The following is a 17,513-nucleotide window of genomic DNA, read 5'->3' as shown; positions in this document are numbered from 1 at the left end:
TCTATGAAACTCATCTAGAAGGCAGGAGGGAACCCTGCTGGCCTGTGGCTCATTTGGAGCGAACTCCAGCGGCGGACGGCCACTGCGTCTCATCCAGACCGGTGCGAGGACGTCGGGCTGGGGCCGGGAGTGCCCCCTCCCATCAGTGGCGGTGGCAGCGGGCCTCCCTGGAGTCTGGTGCACGGGTGTGGCCTGGCCGGCCAGCAGGCTTGTCCTGGCCAAGGGAGTCCAAGGGCTGCCCAGGTCAGTTGCTTCTTTATCACAGGGCAGAACTAGCTGCTTCTTACTCCCTGGTCTCTGCGGCAGTACAAACCCCACGCCCACCTCCGCAAAAACCACTGCACCTGCCAAGGCTGGTAATTCCCATTTGTTGGGGTGCGGCGTGGGTGCCAATGACCCGACCGCTGAGGGCCTCCCACTTCCTGGGTGGCACAATGTAGCACTTGCCTGCTTCACTAATAAGCGATCCATGGATGTGACGCAATGACTTGGATGGGCCGTGTTCCCCCGGGGCCAGTCTCAATCGATTTGCTAGCTGTTACAGCAAAACTCTGGGGACCTAGGAAGAGGTAGCGAGCCCAGCAGCCTGCCGGAGGCGAGACTCGGACCCCGAGCGCCAGGCTGGGCTGATCTCAGTTGCCCCTTGGGTGTTGGGCCTGCAGGGGCAGAGAGCCCAGGCAACTGGGCCTCGTCCTTGGGACCACCCCTTCTCCCACTGTGGCAGAACCGCTGGGAACAGAAGAAACAGGATCCTGCGTTAGCAGATTTGGGATTACTTGCCCCCTGCCGCCATTCTTCCCCTTTTCAGTGCTCAGTTCCACTCTCCCCTCCTCAAGAAACAAGCCCAGCTGGGAGTGAGGAGGAGCTGGGAGCTGGGGGCCGGGGAAGGGACATCTGCGGGCGGGGCGGCCCCTCCTCTGTCCTCCTTGCGCTCAGCTGGCCCCCTTGATGGCAGTAGAGTCAGGGGCGGGGGGACACCGACTAAGTGCTGGGGGGATTCTTGTTTTTTAAATAATTTTTAAAGTTGATGTTAGGGGTGGGGAGGAGAGAGAAAGAAACATCACGTAGTTCTCCATTTATGCATTCGCTGGTGGCTTCTCGTACGTGCCCTGACTGGGGATCCTTGAGCCCACAACCTTGGCCAGTCGGGACGACGCTCTAAGGCACTGAGCCACCTGGTAGGGCCTGGGGGGGATTCTTTATCTGCCACCTACAGCTGTGCCCACCAGCCCCCCAGTGTCTGTGGCCCAGTCTCATCCCTCCTTCCCTTTCCTGTCAGAACAAAGCCCGAGGGTGAGAGACTCAGGAATACAGACAAACATTCTCTTTATTGAGCTACACATGAATTTTCCATTAGTCAGAGAAGTAGACTGGCAGTGTGTAAGATATCACAGAAACCTCACCGATTGGGAATAGAAAGGCTTAGAAAGACCCATGGGCTTTTTTTTTCTTTTTTCCTTTTTTTTCCAAGTTTTTTTTTCTGTATTTTTAATTTTTTGTGTTTTGTCATTTTGCCTCCTCTTTATCTGAAATGGCTGTGCTGCTCTTCAGCAAATGTGAAGTCTTAAAAGTGAAACCGTGAAGAGGTTTGGGGTTTGAATACGAGTCAAAGTAGAAATGACATAGGACTGATCGTGAAAACTGGCTTTCATGTAAACACTACATTCCTTCTTTTTTTTTAAATTTTTTGTGTTTTTTGTCTTTTCCATCTTGTGGCATTTTTAAAAAATGTTTTTTTTGTTTTTTTTGTTTTTTGTTTTTGTTCTTTTTATCTGCAGCACAAACATCCCCACATGAGAAAGAGCGGACACAGGCCACTGAACGAAGGGGGAGGCGGAGGGGCACGCACACAGGGGGCGCCCTAGAGACGGAGAAGCAGAAACGCCGAAGGAAAAAAACCGCGACCCCGATCCCCGAAGACTATGAAAGCTGATCTGGTATGTAGTACGTAGGGCTCATCAGGACAGAAATGAAAGCTAGACAACTAAAAATATGATAGAGGGTATCTGTAGAAAGGGGGTTGGCGGGGAAATTGTTTTCTGGAGGGCTCTGTTTATACATATGATCCGGATTCTTTTTGGCAGCTACGGGCCCGTGAGAGCTGTGCTTTTTCTATACAAACCTGGGGGGAGCGTGTGGCCAGAGCGGCTGGACTGGGGCCGGGGTGTGAGGGGTGTGAGTGGTGTGAGTGGTGTGCGGGGCTGGCCCCGCCCCCCCGCCACGAGGTGAGACGGGGTGGGTGGGGGTACAGGTGTATGTTTCTTTATTCAAAAAAAAAAAGAGAAAGAAATATGGATGTTATGGTGAGTTTTCCATTTTCCTTTTAAGCTACAAAGCACATGAGAAATGTTTTTTTTTCCTTTTAAGTTCTAAATGTAAAGACTCAACTAAAACCGGATTCTACAGCATTCTACAGAAATACACAGCCGTCAGTCACTCTGGGGTCGTAGGTTAGACAGGGGCTTGATACAGAAAGGCTGTGTGTCTTACAAAGGCCAAAAGGTCATGCTACCAGGAGATCAACGTCAACAGCAAAGAGTCCGTGAAGCAGTCTGTAGAGAGAGAGATAAGGGGGTCCAGTCTGACCATTTTCTTTGATTTTAGAAACCAACCAACCAACCAACAAACCCTGGCATTCTTTGCATCATGGCGGGGGAGGGCAAGAAGGGGCAGCATTGCAGGAAGGCCAGAAGCCCAAGGGAAGCCCAGCCTGGGCCCCGGAGGCCTCGTCCGTGGGGCCCTGACCCGTCCAGCCCTCCCCTTGGCCCCTCCTCTCCCCTTCTCCCTACGTGCCCTGCCTGTCCCCTCCCCTCAGCTGCTTTGGGAAAGCAGACCAAGTCTCCCTTTTCTGACTCTTGTCTCATTAGCATGAAGAAAGAAAACTCAGGAGACAGTGGATTGGTCGGAGCAATGATTCTTCTAAGTTCTTGAAATTAACAACCACCACCACCCAAAAGAGAAGCGTCCTTAGTTTTTCTGTTGTTTTCTGTTGGGGGTGTAGGGCAGGGAGATGTTTAGGGTGCTGGCCATCTTGTAAAGGGTTTTGGGATGCGCACAAGAGCGGGGCGGACTGAGGGCACCCAGCCTCAGAGCTGGAGGCAGAGAGATGGGCAGGGCCCGCGCCAGGCCCCTCTGCCCTGCCGCTCGCAGGGATGGGTCTCAGCAGGTGACACCCAGGGCTGCTCTCACAGGGACGGCCGCCCGGGTCAGGACGCCCATCGCCACGTGTGCGCGCATGCTTGTGCATGCGCGCACGGGCACGCTCAGCGCTGGCCCAGGAACACCTTGATCTATGGGATGGTGGTCAGTTCTGTCCGGAGCTCTTTCTAGTACAAACTAAAAAGAATTTTTAATATATATTTTTATATATATAATGTTTTGTTACGCCTCTTTAAAGTTGATTTACCAACTTGCATTTGTGTGTGTGTGTCTGTGTGTGTGCGCAAGCTGTTCTGTGAATGCTGGAGTCATTACCAAATAGGTTGCTATACAGGACAAGAGGTCAGTACAAGCCGCAGCCCCGGAGGTTGTTGGCAATGATGATGTCGGTGACGGCGTCGAATACCACCTGGATGTTATTCGTGTCTGTGGCACAAGTCATGTGACAATAAATTTCTTTGTTGGGTGAGCGGTTTTTGCTTTCAAATTGTGCTTGGATGTAGGCGGCTGCATCTTCGTAGGTGTTGGGGCCTGTAGCAAGACAAGGACAGGGGAGAGGCCCCGGTGAGAGCCGGCAGGACGGCTGGGAGCCCCACGGCGACAGGCAGGCCCTGGCGTTCTCCTGGGAGCCGAGGAGACCCGCCTGGACGGAGGGGGCTGCACTCGGGCCTCTTCTCCGGGTGCGGTCTCATTTTACAGTAGGAACCGCCTGCGGCACAGCCTCGGCCTGGCTTCTGACTTGTCAAGGTCTTTTTGTCTCTTTTCACACCTGAGGGCCCAGGTGTGAAAGGGCACCCTCGGGACAGACAGCCCCTGGACGGGGGGCCTCTGGCACCGTGTCTCGTCTGTGAGCTGCCGCTAACTTAACAGCTTCACTGCAGACTCACCACTTGATGTCCTTGGTGCCCAGCCCACCGTGGGGGTGACAAGGAGGTTGGTTCTGCCCCGTGGGCTGTCCAGAGCGGGTCCTCACCCTGACCCCCGCCCCGGGGATGTCCCCGCCCCTTCCCCCAACCCCCCACACGGGCTTATCCAGCGCAGAGGCCTCCAGAGGCCCAAGCCCGGCCTCCCCGTCACACCCAGCCGCAAGGAGCGGCTGGGAGGACAGGGGCCACAGGATGTCCCTTTTGCTCTCTGGGTGAGCTCACTGAGGCCCGCCGGTTGGCCTTTCACAACACCTGCTCCTAAACCAACCCTGCCACTTCTAATAAACCAAGACAGTGACCTCCGAGGAAGTGCTCCTGGCAGGGTGGGGGCCTCGGACTCCTGCTAGTGACTCAGGGTGAGCTGAGTGGCGAGCTGGACCTGTGCTGCTTCCTGGGTGGCTTCCTCTCACGAGAAGCCACTTGGCAGGGCCAGGCACATCCCTATGTAGTCCTAGTTCTTGGGTAAGTGGCCCAGACTTGGGGGCACTGGTGCCCCTTGCTAGAAAGTTTAAGGTGCCAGCAGCGTGTGTAATAGCAGCTGGGCCCCGCCGTGCCCCGCAGTTCCTCGGCTGCCCCCTGGATCCTGGCTGGGGCCTGCTGCGCGTATCTGAGGATGATGCAAAGACGGTTCTTCAGCAGGCGGCACCCACACCCCTGGGGCTCTGCCCTGTAGACAACTTCCAAACACCGTAGCATAGGCACCAACCCAGAGCTGCCTCGAGGCCTTCGAAGGGGCCGCCTGCCTCCCCTCGGTGCCACTGGGGCCTGGCCCACCTGGAGACAACACAGCCTGGTTTCGAGGGTGTGGGACGGTACCTCCCCTGGCACCCCCGCCCCTGGCCCGCTCCCTGCGGCTGGGTGTGACGGGGAGGCCGGGCTTGGGCCTCTGGAGGCCTCTGCGCTGGATAAGCCCGTGTGGGGGGTTGGGGGAAGGGGCGGGGACATCCCCGGGGCGGGGGTCAGGGTGAGGACCCGCTCTGGACAGCCCACGGGGCAGAACCAACCTCCTTGTCACCCCCACGGTGGGCTGGGCACCAAGGACATCAAGTGGTGAGTCTGCAGTGAAGCTGTTAAGTTAGCGGCAGCTCACAGACGAGACACGGTGCCAGAGGCCCCCCAGTCCAGGGGCTGCCTGTCCCGAGGGAGCCAAGACGGGGCACTGATCGCAGCGAAAGTGCCTGGGGGTGACTCCAGGGACTTCCCCCGCCCCCCACCTGTCCCTCACAGGCCTCGGCACCCTACGGAGCTACTTCATGGGTGACGATTTGTCATCCATCCCAGTGACGTTTGAACTCAGCTCTGGCGGGGTGTTGGACCCCTCTGGGTGCCCTGGAGAACTCAGACGTTTCCCACATTCAGACCGACCTTCTCCGGGGGCGGCCAGCGCCTCCTGTTGCACAGCCTTACGTGAGGCTGGCTGCTACAGGGGCCGCGTCCCGGATTGCGCTCCTATGGGGCTGCGTCCCTGGGGTCAAGGAAGAGCCTTAGGGTGGGGCCTGCCCGGGCCTCGGGCTGCTGAGACCCACCCGGTCACCGCGGCTTTCCAAAGGCCGGGACTGGCCCTGCAGGGCCCCCGGCTGCGGCTGGGAGAGGGCCAGCAGCAGCTGCCTGGGGGCGGGGCCCTCCTGGTCGCGCACCTCGGGCGCCTGTCCCGGGCCGTCCGGCAGAGGGCGCCTCCCGCACGGTCGGCCCCTGCGTCCTTGGTTTCTGCCCTCCGGGTAACACTAACAACAGCGATGCCGCGGGTGAGCAGACCCCACTCTGGCCCTGTTCTCTCCATCCAGCCCTGCGGCCGCCCTGCGCCACAGGCGTTATTGTTTCTACTGTGGCGTCCACAGTGCTGGCGGGCTGACTCCACAGGCTGCCTCGGTCCCCTGCCTGCTGGAGACCATGCTCCTGACACCGCGGCCTGCCCCACCTGGCTTCCCAAACGCCCGGGTGGGCGGGAGCCTTGCTGATTGACAAGCAGCAAACACCTGTGAGGAGCAGGCTGCACTGAGACCAAGCCACAGGCCCTTCTCCACACCTGCAGGGGAGAAGGGGGGAGGGCCAGCACCCACTGCTTCTGGAATCTAGCCGGGTTCGGGGACTGTGTGGCCCTGGGAGCTGAGCCCGTGCCCTCCTCTCTCTTGGGGCTGCCAGTGAGTGGGTCCCTGGCAGAGCCAACCCGTGACACATCCTCTAGTGCAGGGTGCAAAGGGCTCCCCTAGAAGCTCCCCAGTCCCCAGAGGGATGAAGGCTGGGCTCTGGCACCCCAGCAGCCCAGCCTCTTGCTGCAGCCCAGGGCCGGCCATCCGCAGGGGCCGCCGCCGCGCCTCCTCTGCCCAGCTGGCAAGAGCTTTGTTACAGGAGCCTGTGTGAGGGGCAAGCCCTGGTGAAGATGGGAGAGAGGCAGGCAAGGAAAGAGGAGGCCCGCGGAGAGTTGGTTTGATTTGGGGAAAGACCGCGGGTGGGGGTGGGGGAAGAGCTGGAGAACGCAGGTGGAGGGGTGCAAGGTCCTGGCGGGGCCCAGGCGGGGCCCCGATGGTAGAGAAAGCAGGTGTGGCCACTGGTAGGCCACGTGCCCACCCTTTCTAATCAGGCCCAGGTGCCGTGGGGCCAGCGCTGCTCAGGTAGGGCCAGGGGAAGGCCCCCCGGTGAGACTGGCAGAGGCAGGAGACGTCTGCTAGTGGTGACTAGGGCGAGAGGGGAGCCTGTTGTCCTATTCTGCCTCCCGGTCCCTCTGTGTCACTCCTGAGTCACCTGATCACAAAACGTGCGGACTGGAGGGTCCACATCCCACCGCACCCTGGGCGCACCCTGGTGCTTTCTCTGCACCCTGTCACGCTCCCGCGGTTCTGGCGCCCCGCACAACACCCAGTGCTGGCTTGGCAGCCTGGCCCTTGGGCCGCAGGCAGCGGCTCTGGGTCACGCCTCTGGAGGTGACGCAGGTCCCCGGCAGGGTGGGGCTTCCTCCTGCACCGGGCCCCGAGACACCCACCTGTGTATTCAGGAAAGCAGATGGTCAAAGGTGACTTCTTGATCTTCTCACCAAAGAGATCTTTCTTGTTGAGGAAGAGAATGATGGAGGTATCGATGAAGAACTTGTTGTTACAGATGGAGTCGAAGAGCATGAGAGACTCGTGCATGCGGTTCTGCGGCCGCAGGCGGGAGGGAGAGAGAGCGGGACAGACAGCGAGAGGGAGACATGGAGACAGGGAGAGAGGAGAGAGTTAGGTTAGAGAGAGAGGGGCTGGGCTGCTTGGCAGCTTGGGGCGGGAGCTCCCGCGCCCCTGTGGCTCCTCGGGAGGCCAACAGGTAGAAGCGTGATCTGCAACACGGCACAGGCCTCCAACTTCCAGCCTTCAGACCTGTCTGCTCCCCTCGACTCGGGGCCAGCAGCGGAGATCGACCCAACCACCGCACCCTTGGTGAGGCTGAGGACCTGGTGATCAGGGCTCCCCGCCAAGGCCCCAGCCACGGGAGGGCCTCCTGGAACGTGTGCGCGCACCTGTGTGTGTTAGGAGGCGGGAGCTGTCCTCTGGGAGGGGTGAGGGACTCTAGGTCCCTCCTGTAACCTCAGGGGAGTCATGCCTCAAGGGGGCTGCCTGCAGGCGTCCCTGGAGACCGGCAACAGCCCCTCTGGCTGGGTCAGATGCGGCAGGCGCGACCCTGCAGGGTTTTCAGCAATGCAGCCGGGAAGCACTGCCTGGTACACAGGGGTCTGGTGAGCAAACGAGTGCGTGTGGTGGGACCCCCCAGTAAAGCGGACTCCCGCGGGGCAGCCCTTCCTCCCGGGCAAGGTCTGGCATCCCGCTGTGGGAAGCCAGGCGCGTGAACTTGGAGAGTGTTTCTTGCAGCGCAGGCGGAGCACATCTCTCTGAACGAGCCCCATCTGCACGGCAAGGTGACTTCAGGAGGTGTAACATCCCTGGGGGAAGGGACAGCTGTCCATTTTCCCCAAGAGCCCTGTCCTGGCCCTGGGGATTGTCCACCCCAAACGCAGCTCCCTGAGTCTCCAGCTCAAGCTCAAAGTGATTCCAGGCTACAGTCTCCCTCTGAAGTTGGAAGACTGAACTGAATCAGAGGCAAGAGCAGAGGGCCGGTGGGGGCACCGCTGGCCTCGTTCACCAGGGTGGACTCTTCCCCGGGGACGCGTGGCTGGGCTGCCGTGGCCGACTCCCTCTCTCTGAGCAGGAGGGTGAGGGAGGCCCCACGTGTCCACCATGGTCACCGAGCCCCACTCCGCCAGTGCTGCACCCAGCACTTCACTGGCATCACGTCGTTTAATCTCACCGACCCTTGGGGGCACCGAGAGGTGACACAGGTGGGACCCAAAAGAGCAGAGACTTGCATTCGGCTCTGGGCCAGCCCCAGAGCCTGGGCCACGCAGTGGGTTTGCCCAGTCCCTAGGAGTGGTCTGAGGCCGTCAGAGGAACAAATAACGAGGGTCACGACGGACTCCACGTGTCTGCAGTCACCTCCCCCGTGACCGCAGCAGCACCTGTGACCTGTCAGGGTGTCAGCCCCACAGCCCTGCTGTGGTGGCTGAGGCCAGTGGGGGAGCGTCTGAGTCCTCAGCTCCTCCTTCCAAGTCGCCAGACAGCTGTCTTGGTTTGCTTCTCCCTCGGGGATCTGCCATAAACGCCACTGTCCTTTCACTCGGCTAAACAAACTCATGCGACTTTATCACCCTCGCAGCCTCAGCCAGCGAGTTTTGTTCTCAGTTCGCCCCACATTCCGCCTGTTGTTTGTACCATCCTGCTCAGGGCCGAGCGAGGGAGCCTATCCGTAAGTCTCCCGGGAGGCCAAGTACAGGGCTGGGGACCGTGACCTCTTCAGGGTCATGGGGCCATCTGGAAGGGCAGAGGCGCTCTGAGACCCCAGGATTCAACAGGAAAAGGCCGCCCGCCACACAGAGCCATCTTGCCCCACAGCCCCTCAACCAAGCGCTGGGCACCTGCAGCGAGAGGCCAGCTGCCGGTTCCCCTGCACAGCTGTCCCAGGCATTGCTTCGGTCTGCAGACACTGGGGGACACGGTGGGGACACATGCCCCAGGGCACCCCCAGGACCAGAAGGGACCACCAGGGTGACCCAAGCTGCCAGTGGGGACTGCGTCCCCTTGGCTGGGCTGAGGTCTCTTCCTCAAGAGGCCACTGAGCTTGGGTCTGGAGGGAAGATCCAGGCCAGCCGCCCGGCCCCACACGTCTTCTGCGTGGAGGTGCAGCCCTGCACCGCCTCCCACCGATGCCCCGCTGTGTGCGCAAGGCCCTCTGCCCGCGGCCCCTGCTCCCCGAGAGCTCACGGCCTAGCTGGGAGAGGCTACGCGTGCGCTGAAGAGGTCTGCAGCCCCGGGCTGGCACAGAGCCCGGGCGGGGACGGGGCGGGGGCAGAGGGCACACGACGCAGTCAGGCCTGGTTCCTGGGGCGGGCGCGGGCGTAAGTGTGGAAAGAAGGGCTGACCCTGGAGATGTGAAGGGGGGGCAGGGGGCAGCAGGGACGGCGCTGCTGCAGAGACGGGGGCGCCGGCACTGAGACCCCTCCACGCCCCACACACAGATTGGAACCCGTCACCAAGGAGCCGAGAACACAGCTTGTCCTTAAACGCTTCCCAGAGAAAGCAAATGCCAGAACAGTCAAAAAGGGAGATACCATCACTTGAGGAAAGAGAAAGAAGCCAGAAGGGTCAGAGTCAGACAACAGACGCCCACCCCTGCTTGCAGCCCCCGACCCGTCTCCCTCCAGTCCTCCGCCTGCCCCCGACTTCAGCGGAGCAGCCACCAGTAGGGCAACTGGGCCCACACCGCCCCGAGCGGTGGCCTGGCTGGGAAGACCAGCCTCAGCCCTCGCGACAAGCCCGAGCGGAGGGCCGGGAGGCAGTTACCCCGAATCCTTCTGCCCCAGCAGGCGTGCCCCCCGCCAGGCGCCTGCAGTCCCGGCCCCAGGACAGAACCATGCGGTGCGCCTGGTGGAAGCTTGGGCACCGACACAACACATCACACTCACGCTAGAAAAAGCTGGCACTTTTTATTAACGGTAGGTGACTAATAAATACATTACTGCAGCCAATAAATTATTACAATAACTAGAGATTTATTAAACCCACAAGTCGCTCTACTTACAAAATGACAGTTAAAGGTGGGTGGGTGGGGTGGCAGGGTGGAGGGTGGGGCGTGGGGGGTGGGGCTAGTGCCGCTAAGAAGGGAGGCTAAGGGGGGTGGCGCCCAAGCCCGCCCCTGCTAGGGGTCGGGGAGGGGAGCAGAGAGGCAGCAGCCATAGGGGAGGAGGCCTGGGGGGACAGAGGCCCCGCAGTGGGGGCGGGGGCCGAGCCCAGACGGGCAGGGAGGCCGGGAGGGCAGGGTCTGGCTGCCCCGGGAGGCAGCAGGGATGGGGGGTAGGGAGGAGGGAAGGGACTACCGGGACAGGGGTGTGTGGAGCTGCTGGCTCTGCCGAGAACGGGGCGCCTTTACGCTGGTGGTCTTGGTGCATTGGGCCTGGGGGCGAAACCTCTCCATCCAGAGGGCTCTGTTCTGACCAAGGGGGCCAAGGACTTAGGACAGGGTTGGGGGCTTCTTTCTGCTGCTGCCTCGACCTGCCCCCCTTTGTCAGGGGCCCTCACCCGGCCGAGGTGGGGTCTGTCTGGAGCCCCAGGAGCCCCCAGAGAGAAGGCCCCCTCAGCTCACGGGGGCTGGGCAGCCTGACCGCCATCACACGGCGGCCGCTGCACTTTGGCCCTGCTCCCTCATCTGGCTGTGAGGTCCAGCCTTGCTGCCCTGAGCTGCTGGGACCCCTCACTCGGAAGGCTTGTGGGCTGACATGGGGGAACTGTCTGGGGGCGCTTGCCTTTGGCACCCCAGACTTAATCTCTGGTAGCCACAGACCTCCGTTCCTGGAACTGCCAGTTTGCGCCTGAGGCTTCCAGAAGGCTCAGAGAGGAGCAGAGGCAGAGGGGGAGGCTTTGTGCGCCAGGCTTCTCAAAGAGGGGCCCAGGCAGGCCGGCACCTGGCCTGGAGCAGGGAGACCGAGGTCCGAGTGGCCGTGGATTTCCTTACTGAGGAGTGCGTGGGACCAGACCAAGGGAAAAGGGGAGGGTCCAGGAGGAGGAAGAACCTGCAGAACCGGCCACCAGACACTGGCTGTGAATGTGTCAGCATGGAGCAGGGGGGTGGGCACCCGTCCCCTCAGGACTTGTCCTGGCAGAATGGAGGGGTGCTGGGGGTGGGGGGCTCTCAGACGGCCTGGCTGTGGAGGCTCCGGCTGGGCAGGCGCTTGCGGCTGCTGCCTGAGGGGGCTGCGGGGACTCAACGAAGGCCAGCACAGTCCTGTCCCCGGTTCCCACCAGGGGGCAGGGAGCTGGGCAGGGAGCCCGCCGCCTCCTGGCACCAGCTGTGGTGGTGGCCTGCTGCCGGGGCACTGCCCCTGCTCCCTGGCGGGAACCTGTGGCCATGGGCCCTCAGGCTCTGCTGGGGCCAGAGAAGAAGGAAGGGGTGGGGCACATGGCATTAGGCTTCTGTGGAAAGGGGCCCTGGGACCCAGGAGGTCAAAGCTGCAGGTGAGAGGCCTGGGGAGTGGGGGCAGAGCCCACGCAGTCCTCAGAGCAGAGGGCGCAGGCTTGACCTGGCGCCGGCCCTCCAGTCAGGCCGGGGAGCCTCGGGGGCCTCTCGCAGTTCTCCGCGCCAAGGCCAAGGCCTGGCTCTGGTGGGGGCGTTTGGGGCAGGGCACAGAACTCGCCCACGGGCGCCGGGGCGGCAGGCACGCTTCATGGGTTTGGCAAAGATGACCCTCCTGGAAATCAGTTCTCCTTGGCCGGCTCACTCAGGGTCGCTCAGAGTTTGAGCACGGCCCCCACACACAGGGCCGCCCACGTCACCCACTCACGACATCGCCCCCTACAGCCACGACGGAGCCAAGTCATCTGTCGCCTTCAGCGGTGACTCCCCACGGTGGAGTCGTCGGTGGGAACATGCATGGGCAACGCAGTGGACAGCGAGGGCATTCCGCCCGACACCCCTTCCTCGGGGTTTACCCTGGGGTGCCACGGATGCCCTGGCCAGCCGGAGGCCAAGGGCGGCGCAGGAAGGCCCCCGGCAACCTGCTCCCCCAGCCTCCCAACGCTGCCACTGGGGGCGGGGGGTGGCCAGTGACCTACCGGGCCAGTGACTTCCACCAATGGCGGTGGAGCTTGGCCACCTTCCCCTCCTTGTTGCTACTTTTGAGTCTGGGGTCCCAGGGCAGAAGTAGGGGCAGAGCTGGTGACCCCCGAGGCAGAGATGCTGGGAAGTAACGGCTGTGTCTTCCATGGTGGACAAAATGGCTGAGCCGGGCCTGGCTGCCCCTGACAGGGCACGGGGACTGTTGGCCCCACCCGGCCCGGCACACGGGCCGCACACAAGGCGAAAGGACCAGGTGGACGGGGCTGGCGGGTGGCTCCTGCAGGCTGGCTGCCTGTGCTTTCCCACGAGGCCGGCAGCAGCAGGAGAGCCGGGCGGGGAGGGGCTCGCCCGGGGCATCCATGCCCGCAGGCATCGGGCCCTAGGGAGGGGGCTATGGGTCTCCCGTGCACCACACAGAGCCGAGGGCCTGCACGGCCCAGGGAGCCCCGAGCGGCCGGCACCGGCTCTTCCTGGCTCCGGGGCAGCCGCGGGTGGCCCTGGGAGCCCACGCGTCCGGCCTGGCCCTGGGACGGCGCAGAGCCCAGGCGGAGGCTGGGAGAGCAGAGGGCTTGGGGAGGGCGCGCTCTTCCCACGGGCACATCTGGCTCCCTGGGCAGAGCCCGTCACGCAGCACACGGCGTCCGCCCGGGCTGCTGGCACCTGCCAACTGGGGGAGCCCAGGGTGAGAGACCGGGGTGCTCCCTGCCTGAGGCTGGCCCGAGCCTGGGTCCCTGGAAGTTGGCCACCCACTGCTGCTCAGGAGTCTCTGCCACAGCCCCTCCAAGGGGTCCTAGGAGTCTCTTTATGGGGGGGGGGCGTATGTCTGAGGCAGCCTGGGCCCCTGGCAGTGCCCATCTGCCCCCCTCTGCCCCGGGGGGCCTGCAGGACCGAGGGCTGGGGACACACTCCCTGGCTTCTTCACGGAGACCAAAGGACGCCGGGTACTGGCCTCAGAGGCTGCGCGCCACCCCACTCCCATCCCCCGCCGCCCCCAGCCTCCCCAGCAACAGAACCTCCACCCAGCCCCTGCCGGTTCGAGTTGGATTCACTGTAAACTCGAAAAGAAAACACTTGGTTACTCACACCCGGATCAGCTGCCTGAGATGGGGCAATGGGGAGGGTAGGTGGGTCACCCTTGGGCCTACAGGGACGAGACGTGAGGTGCTATCGCGGTCAACGCCGGGGCTACTTCCCCTCAGCAGCCCAGCCTCTCGACTCCTCCTCAACCTCTGTCGGGGCGCCGCGGGGCCAAGCCCTCCCCCAACGCGCGCAGGCCACGGCAACAAGTCAGCCGGAGCCACTTCCTGACCCAGGAGTTCCCGGGGGGGTGCCTGGGAGCCCCAGGGATGCACAAGGAAGGCCGCCCAGAGAAGGAAGGGCTTCCACCGGGGCTGAGGTCCAAGGGGAGGAGGCCAGATGCCCTTGCTGAGGCCTTGGACCCACACTCCCTGTGCCCAGTCCTGCCCTGGCTTTTGGTGACGGAGCTGCCCCACCAGAGAGAGCCCAGGAAAAGCTGAGCAGTGGTTCCCACGGCCCCCTCCCTTCCAGCACCCTGCCCCAAGGCCACCCCTACCACCTGCGCAGCCCCAGAAGGCAGGAGCAGACCCTGGGACTTTGAGTATGAGTTGCCAAGTGCAGGGGGTGCCCCTTCCGGGCGGCACGACGCCCTTGGCCCCGCATCCCTCTCCCCAGGAGACGACACTCGGAAACGGAGCCGAGGCCGGTGAGCGGCAGGCAGGCAGGCCGGCACCCTGCCCGGCCTGGGTTACCATGTGCTCTGATGTTGGGGGCGGGGCGGCCGTGGAGGACAGTCCCTCCTCCCCCCTTGGTGCCAGCCGCTGTGCTGCTTTGTCAAGTGCATGAGAGGTGCCGGAGCTCAGGTTCTAGGGGGCGGGGGCGGGCAGCAGGCCGGGCAGTGCGGTGGGTGGCTGGGAGGCAAGGCTGGGGCTCAGTAGAGGCCACAGCCCCGCAGGTTTTTGGCGATGATGACGTCCGTCACGGCATCAAAGACAAACTGGATGTTGTTGGTGTCGGTGGCACAGGTCACGTGGGTGTAGATCTCCTTGTGGGCTGACTTGTTCTTGCTCTCGTACTGGGCCTGGATGTAAGCCACGGCTTCCGTGAAGGCGCTGGGGCCTGTGGGAGGAGCCAGGGGGGGACAGGTGAGGCGAGACCACGCCCGGGGCCTCTCGGGGTCACCTGAAGGAGACACCCGGCGGGCGAGGGAAACTTAGCAGCTCCGCTCCGTCAGCAGTGGGCCATGAAATCAAGTCGTGGTCCACATGGGTCAAGAATCATGAAAGGAAAATGCCAGACCTCACTGTGTCTCACCCCTGCTACGGGCGAGCAGCTTTTCAAGAAACTCCTGTTTCCCTTTTGTGTACACACCTGACTCATGATGCAAATGTTCCTTCTTTCCTCCCGCAGGTCCTGCTCAGGCCAGTGAGAACCAGCCCCTGGCTGATGCACACCCCCAGGTAGTCCCCTCCTGCCCGGGACCCCTCAGAGCAGGCCGATGTAGGCAGAGACTGAGCCACCTCGGCCTGCGTCTCCTCACGCCTCCCCTTTCCCAGGCTCCCGGTCCGGGACTAAGCGGTCTGGCACCCTGACTTGCCGCCTTTCTCAGGGAGCACCAGATCGCCCTGCTCCCGGGCGGGCCCGTGGGAGGGTTTCCAGGAGAGCAGCTGCTGCCCCGGAAGGAGCAGGGCAGGAAGCTTCGTGAGGAAGCCTCCACAGGCCCCAGGACCTGGGCCTCGGGCCCGGGCCGGGCTGCCACGGCCCTCTGCGGGAAGGCAGGAAGCGGGGCTGGCTTTTAAAGCTGCAAACCCAGGGGTGATGTTCCTGGAGGGGCCCCAGTATCTCAAGCACATGGCACAGGCCACCAGGCCTGGCCTTGAGGGTCTGCCAAACCACGGTTCTCTCTGCCTGGGCTGGAGGCGAGGGCCAGCACCTACAGGTAGTCACTCGGGCTGTGTCGGCCCCGAAGCAGCCTTGGTGACTGGCCTGCCTGCCTGCTCGCGCTGCCTGACAGGTCACAGCCGAGGTCAACGAGGGCGGGCTCTGCGAGCCCCCACCTTGAAGCGAAGGGGGGCTGACTGGTGGGCGTGAGGGCTTTTGCGCCCCGTCCACTCTGGCTGCTCACTGCTGGGGGCCTGGCCTACGGGGCTGTCGGCCTGGCCTTGAGGAAGGGGTGATAGGCAGGGGGGCTGGTCAGGCTGGGCACGCCCGCTCGCCTCCCCCACCAGGCCCTGCCATCCGGAATAGCGGGCGGGCGCCTGGCTGCTCCGTGGTCGTCTGCCCACCCGCAGTTAGGTAAACCCACGGCCACTCAACAGAGGCACCCTCGTCATCCTCAGCAGCCTCCGCAGGAGGCCAGGTCTCGGCTGCCTGGGCAGCTCTCTCCCCTCCGACAGGCCACTGGCCCTCGTAACCCCATGTGGGAGGTGTTAGGCTATTCTTTAGTTGCCACTGCAGTCACAGTGAGCACGCACTGTGCGCCAGCTGCCGTGCCGAGCGCCCCGTGCTCACTGCGCACTTGGCCCTCCCGGCCTCCCTGTGAGGGAGGGTTGGACGACCACGTCATTGTCCCCATCTCACGGACGTGAAGACTGAGGCACCGATGGGTTCCAGAACCTGCTGTGAGGGGCAGAGCCAGGGGCCTGGTGGTAGCACCCTCGCCTTCTTGGTGCGGCGCCCTCACCTATAATCTGTATTTACGGACGACCAGGCCTCGGCTCCCAGAGGCCGCTGTGGTCGCACAGCCAGGACTCCCGCCCTGCCTCCCCAGGGGCTGCTTTGGTTTTGTGTCGGAGTCTCTGCGGCAGAGTCCGGAGCATCCTCAGGGCACAGTATGGGGGCGGAGCTCTGGACAGGTGCCCGCTCCCCGAGGGCATCCGGCAGCCAGGCCCCTGCCACCCTCACCTGTGTACTCGGGGAAGCAGATGGTCAGCGGGGACTTCCTGATCTTCTCCTCGAACAGGTCCTTCTTGTTGAGAAACAGGATGATGGACGTGTCTGTGAACCACTTGTTGTTGCAGATGCTGTCGAACAGCTTCAGGGACTCGTGCATGCGGTTCTGCAACAGAGCGGAGAGGCGGGTCAGCACCAGCGCACAGGGCTGGACCCACCGCGGCCACCACGCAGTGGGACAAGCCAAGGAAAGGGCCCCCGACGAGGCGGGATGTACCACCAAGGGACGGAGACGGGGGGCCCACAAAGACAAATGGCACGTGGTCCCCGCTTCATTCCGCACGCAGGCAGGGTGGGGTGGAGCAGGGCGGGCAGGGTGGGGTATGCTGTCCCCGAACCACCCCCTCCCCCAAAAGGGCTGACCTGGGACAGGGCAGCAAGGTCACTGGACGGACCCCAGCTCACGGAGAGGACATGCACCATGCACTCAGGGGCAGGGGCCGTGCCGCCATCCAACACGTCTACACGGAGCTGAGGGCCATGCAGATTTCTCTACCGGGGTCTCATTCGGGGTCACCAGCGGGGTGGGGGAGGTGCACGCATTCCGTTGGGGAGCATTAACCGAGGACTAAGATCCTCGAATTAATCCAGAGTTGGAAGCAGACACCAGGGGCAGAGCGTCTGGGGGGTGATCTTGCTGTGGCCTTGGTGTGGTTGGGGACTGGTCAGCTGGCTGGGCTGTGGCTGGGTGAGGGGTCGGCTCTGGGTGAGCTGCTTATTGGGGCTGGTTTCTCAGCAGAGGGGCCGGAAGAACCCCGAGACGAAACCCAGCGAATCAGGTTAAAGCGAGAGGAAGATAAAAACCCAGCAGAAAACATGAGAGAAAGAGAGAGGGAAAAAAACTCTGGAGAATTGGTTCAACCAGTCTTGGGAAGTCAAGGCCGGTCCGTCCTGGGCCCCTGTGCAGGCTCACAGAGGCCACGGCCACCCAGGGACTGCGCGCTGCGCGGCTGGTGAGGAGTGTGGGATGCGAGAGTGGGCGGGGGCAGGCATCACAGCAAAGTCACCCGCGGGCCCCGAGAACCTGCTGCTTTCAACTCTCAGCTGCTGGTTTCCACTGCGGGGGCTGCTTCATACCTGCCCGGCTTGGAGGCTCTCAGAGTCTGCTCGGGGCTTTGGCCTTGGTTTGGTAAGTTAAGGCCCTGTCGGCGGTGGCGATGGCAGCGGCGGTGCAGCTGTGGCGGGCCCAGTGCCGCTGGAGCCGCGGGCTTGGGGCGCGAGGACAGGACGGGCCCGCGGCTCCCAGGGCGCGGCGGACTGGGGGGTCGGCCGGGGGGTAGGCAGCCTCCTGTTCCAGAGCCACCTCCGGACACCTGTCTCGGGCAG

At 62.9% G+C, this 17,513-nt stretch overlaps 1 protein-coding gene across 4 annotated transcripts in view; it reads right to left on the bottom strand.

Annotated features, from left to right (window-relative positions):
• Nucleotides 1-1,317: 1,317 nt before the first annotated feature.
• The window catches only part of GNAO1 (G protein subunit alpha o1), a 138,353-nt gene continuing 122,157 nt past the window's right edge, over nucleotides 1,318-17,513 (bottom strand). The window contains exons 7-9 of one of the 4 annotated variants that reach the window (XM_054570350.1): nucleotides 7,066-7,219; nucleotides 3,475-3,690; nucleotides 1,318-2,552 (exon numbers count right to left, since the gene is read on the bottom strand). In XM_054570350.1, coding sequence (XP_054426325.1) covers nucleotides 3,503-3,690; nucleotides 7,066-7,219 — 342 coding nt within the window. In that variant the 3' untranslated portion in view covers nucleotides 1,318-2,552; nucleotides 3,475-3,502. Of the gene's footprint in view, nucleotides 3,691-7,065; nucleotides 7,220-13,854; nucleotides 14,355-16,139; nucleotides 16,294-17,513 lie in introns of those variants that run through there. The other 3 variants (XM_054570351.1, XM_054570349.1, XM_054570348.1) reach the window with 3 other exon arrangements.

The sequence above is a fragment of the Pteronotus mesoamericanus genome, unplaced genomic scaffold (assembly GCF_021234165.1).
Source record: "Pteronotus mesoamericanus isolate MK-2021 breed Mesoamerican mustached bat unplaced genomic scaffold, CSHL_Meso_final contig_202, whole genome shotgun sequence".
NCBI classification, from domain to species: domain Eukaryota; kingdom Metazoa; phylum Chordata; class Mammalia; order Chiroptera; family Mormoopidae; genus Pteronotus; species Pteronotus mesoamericanus.
The sequence above is the reverse complement of the archived record's forward strand: the minus strand, read 5'-3'. Positions and strand labels throughout refer to the sequence as shown.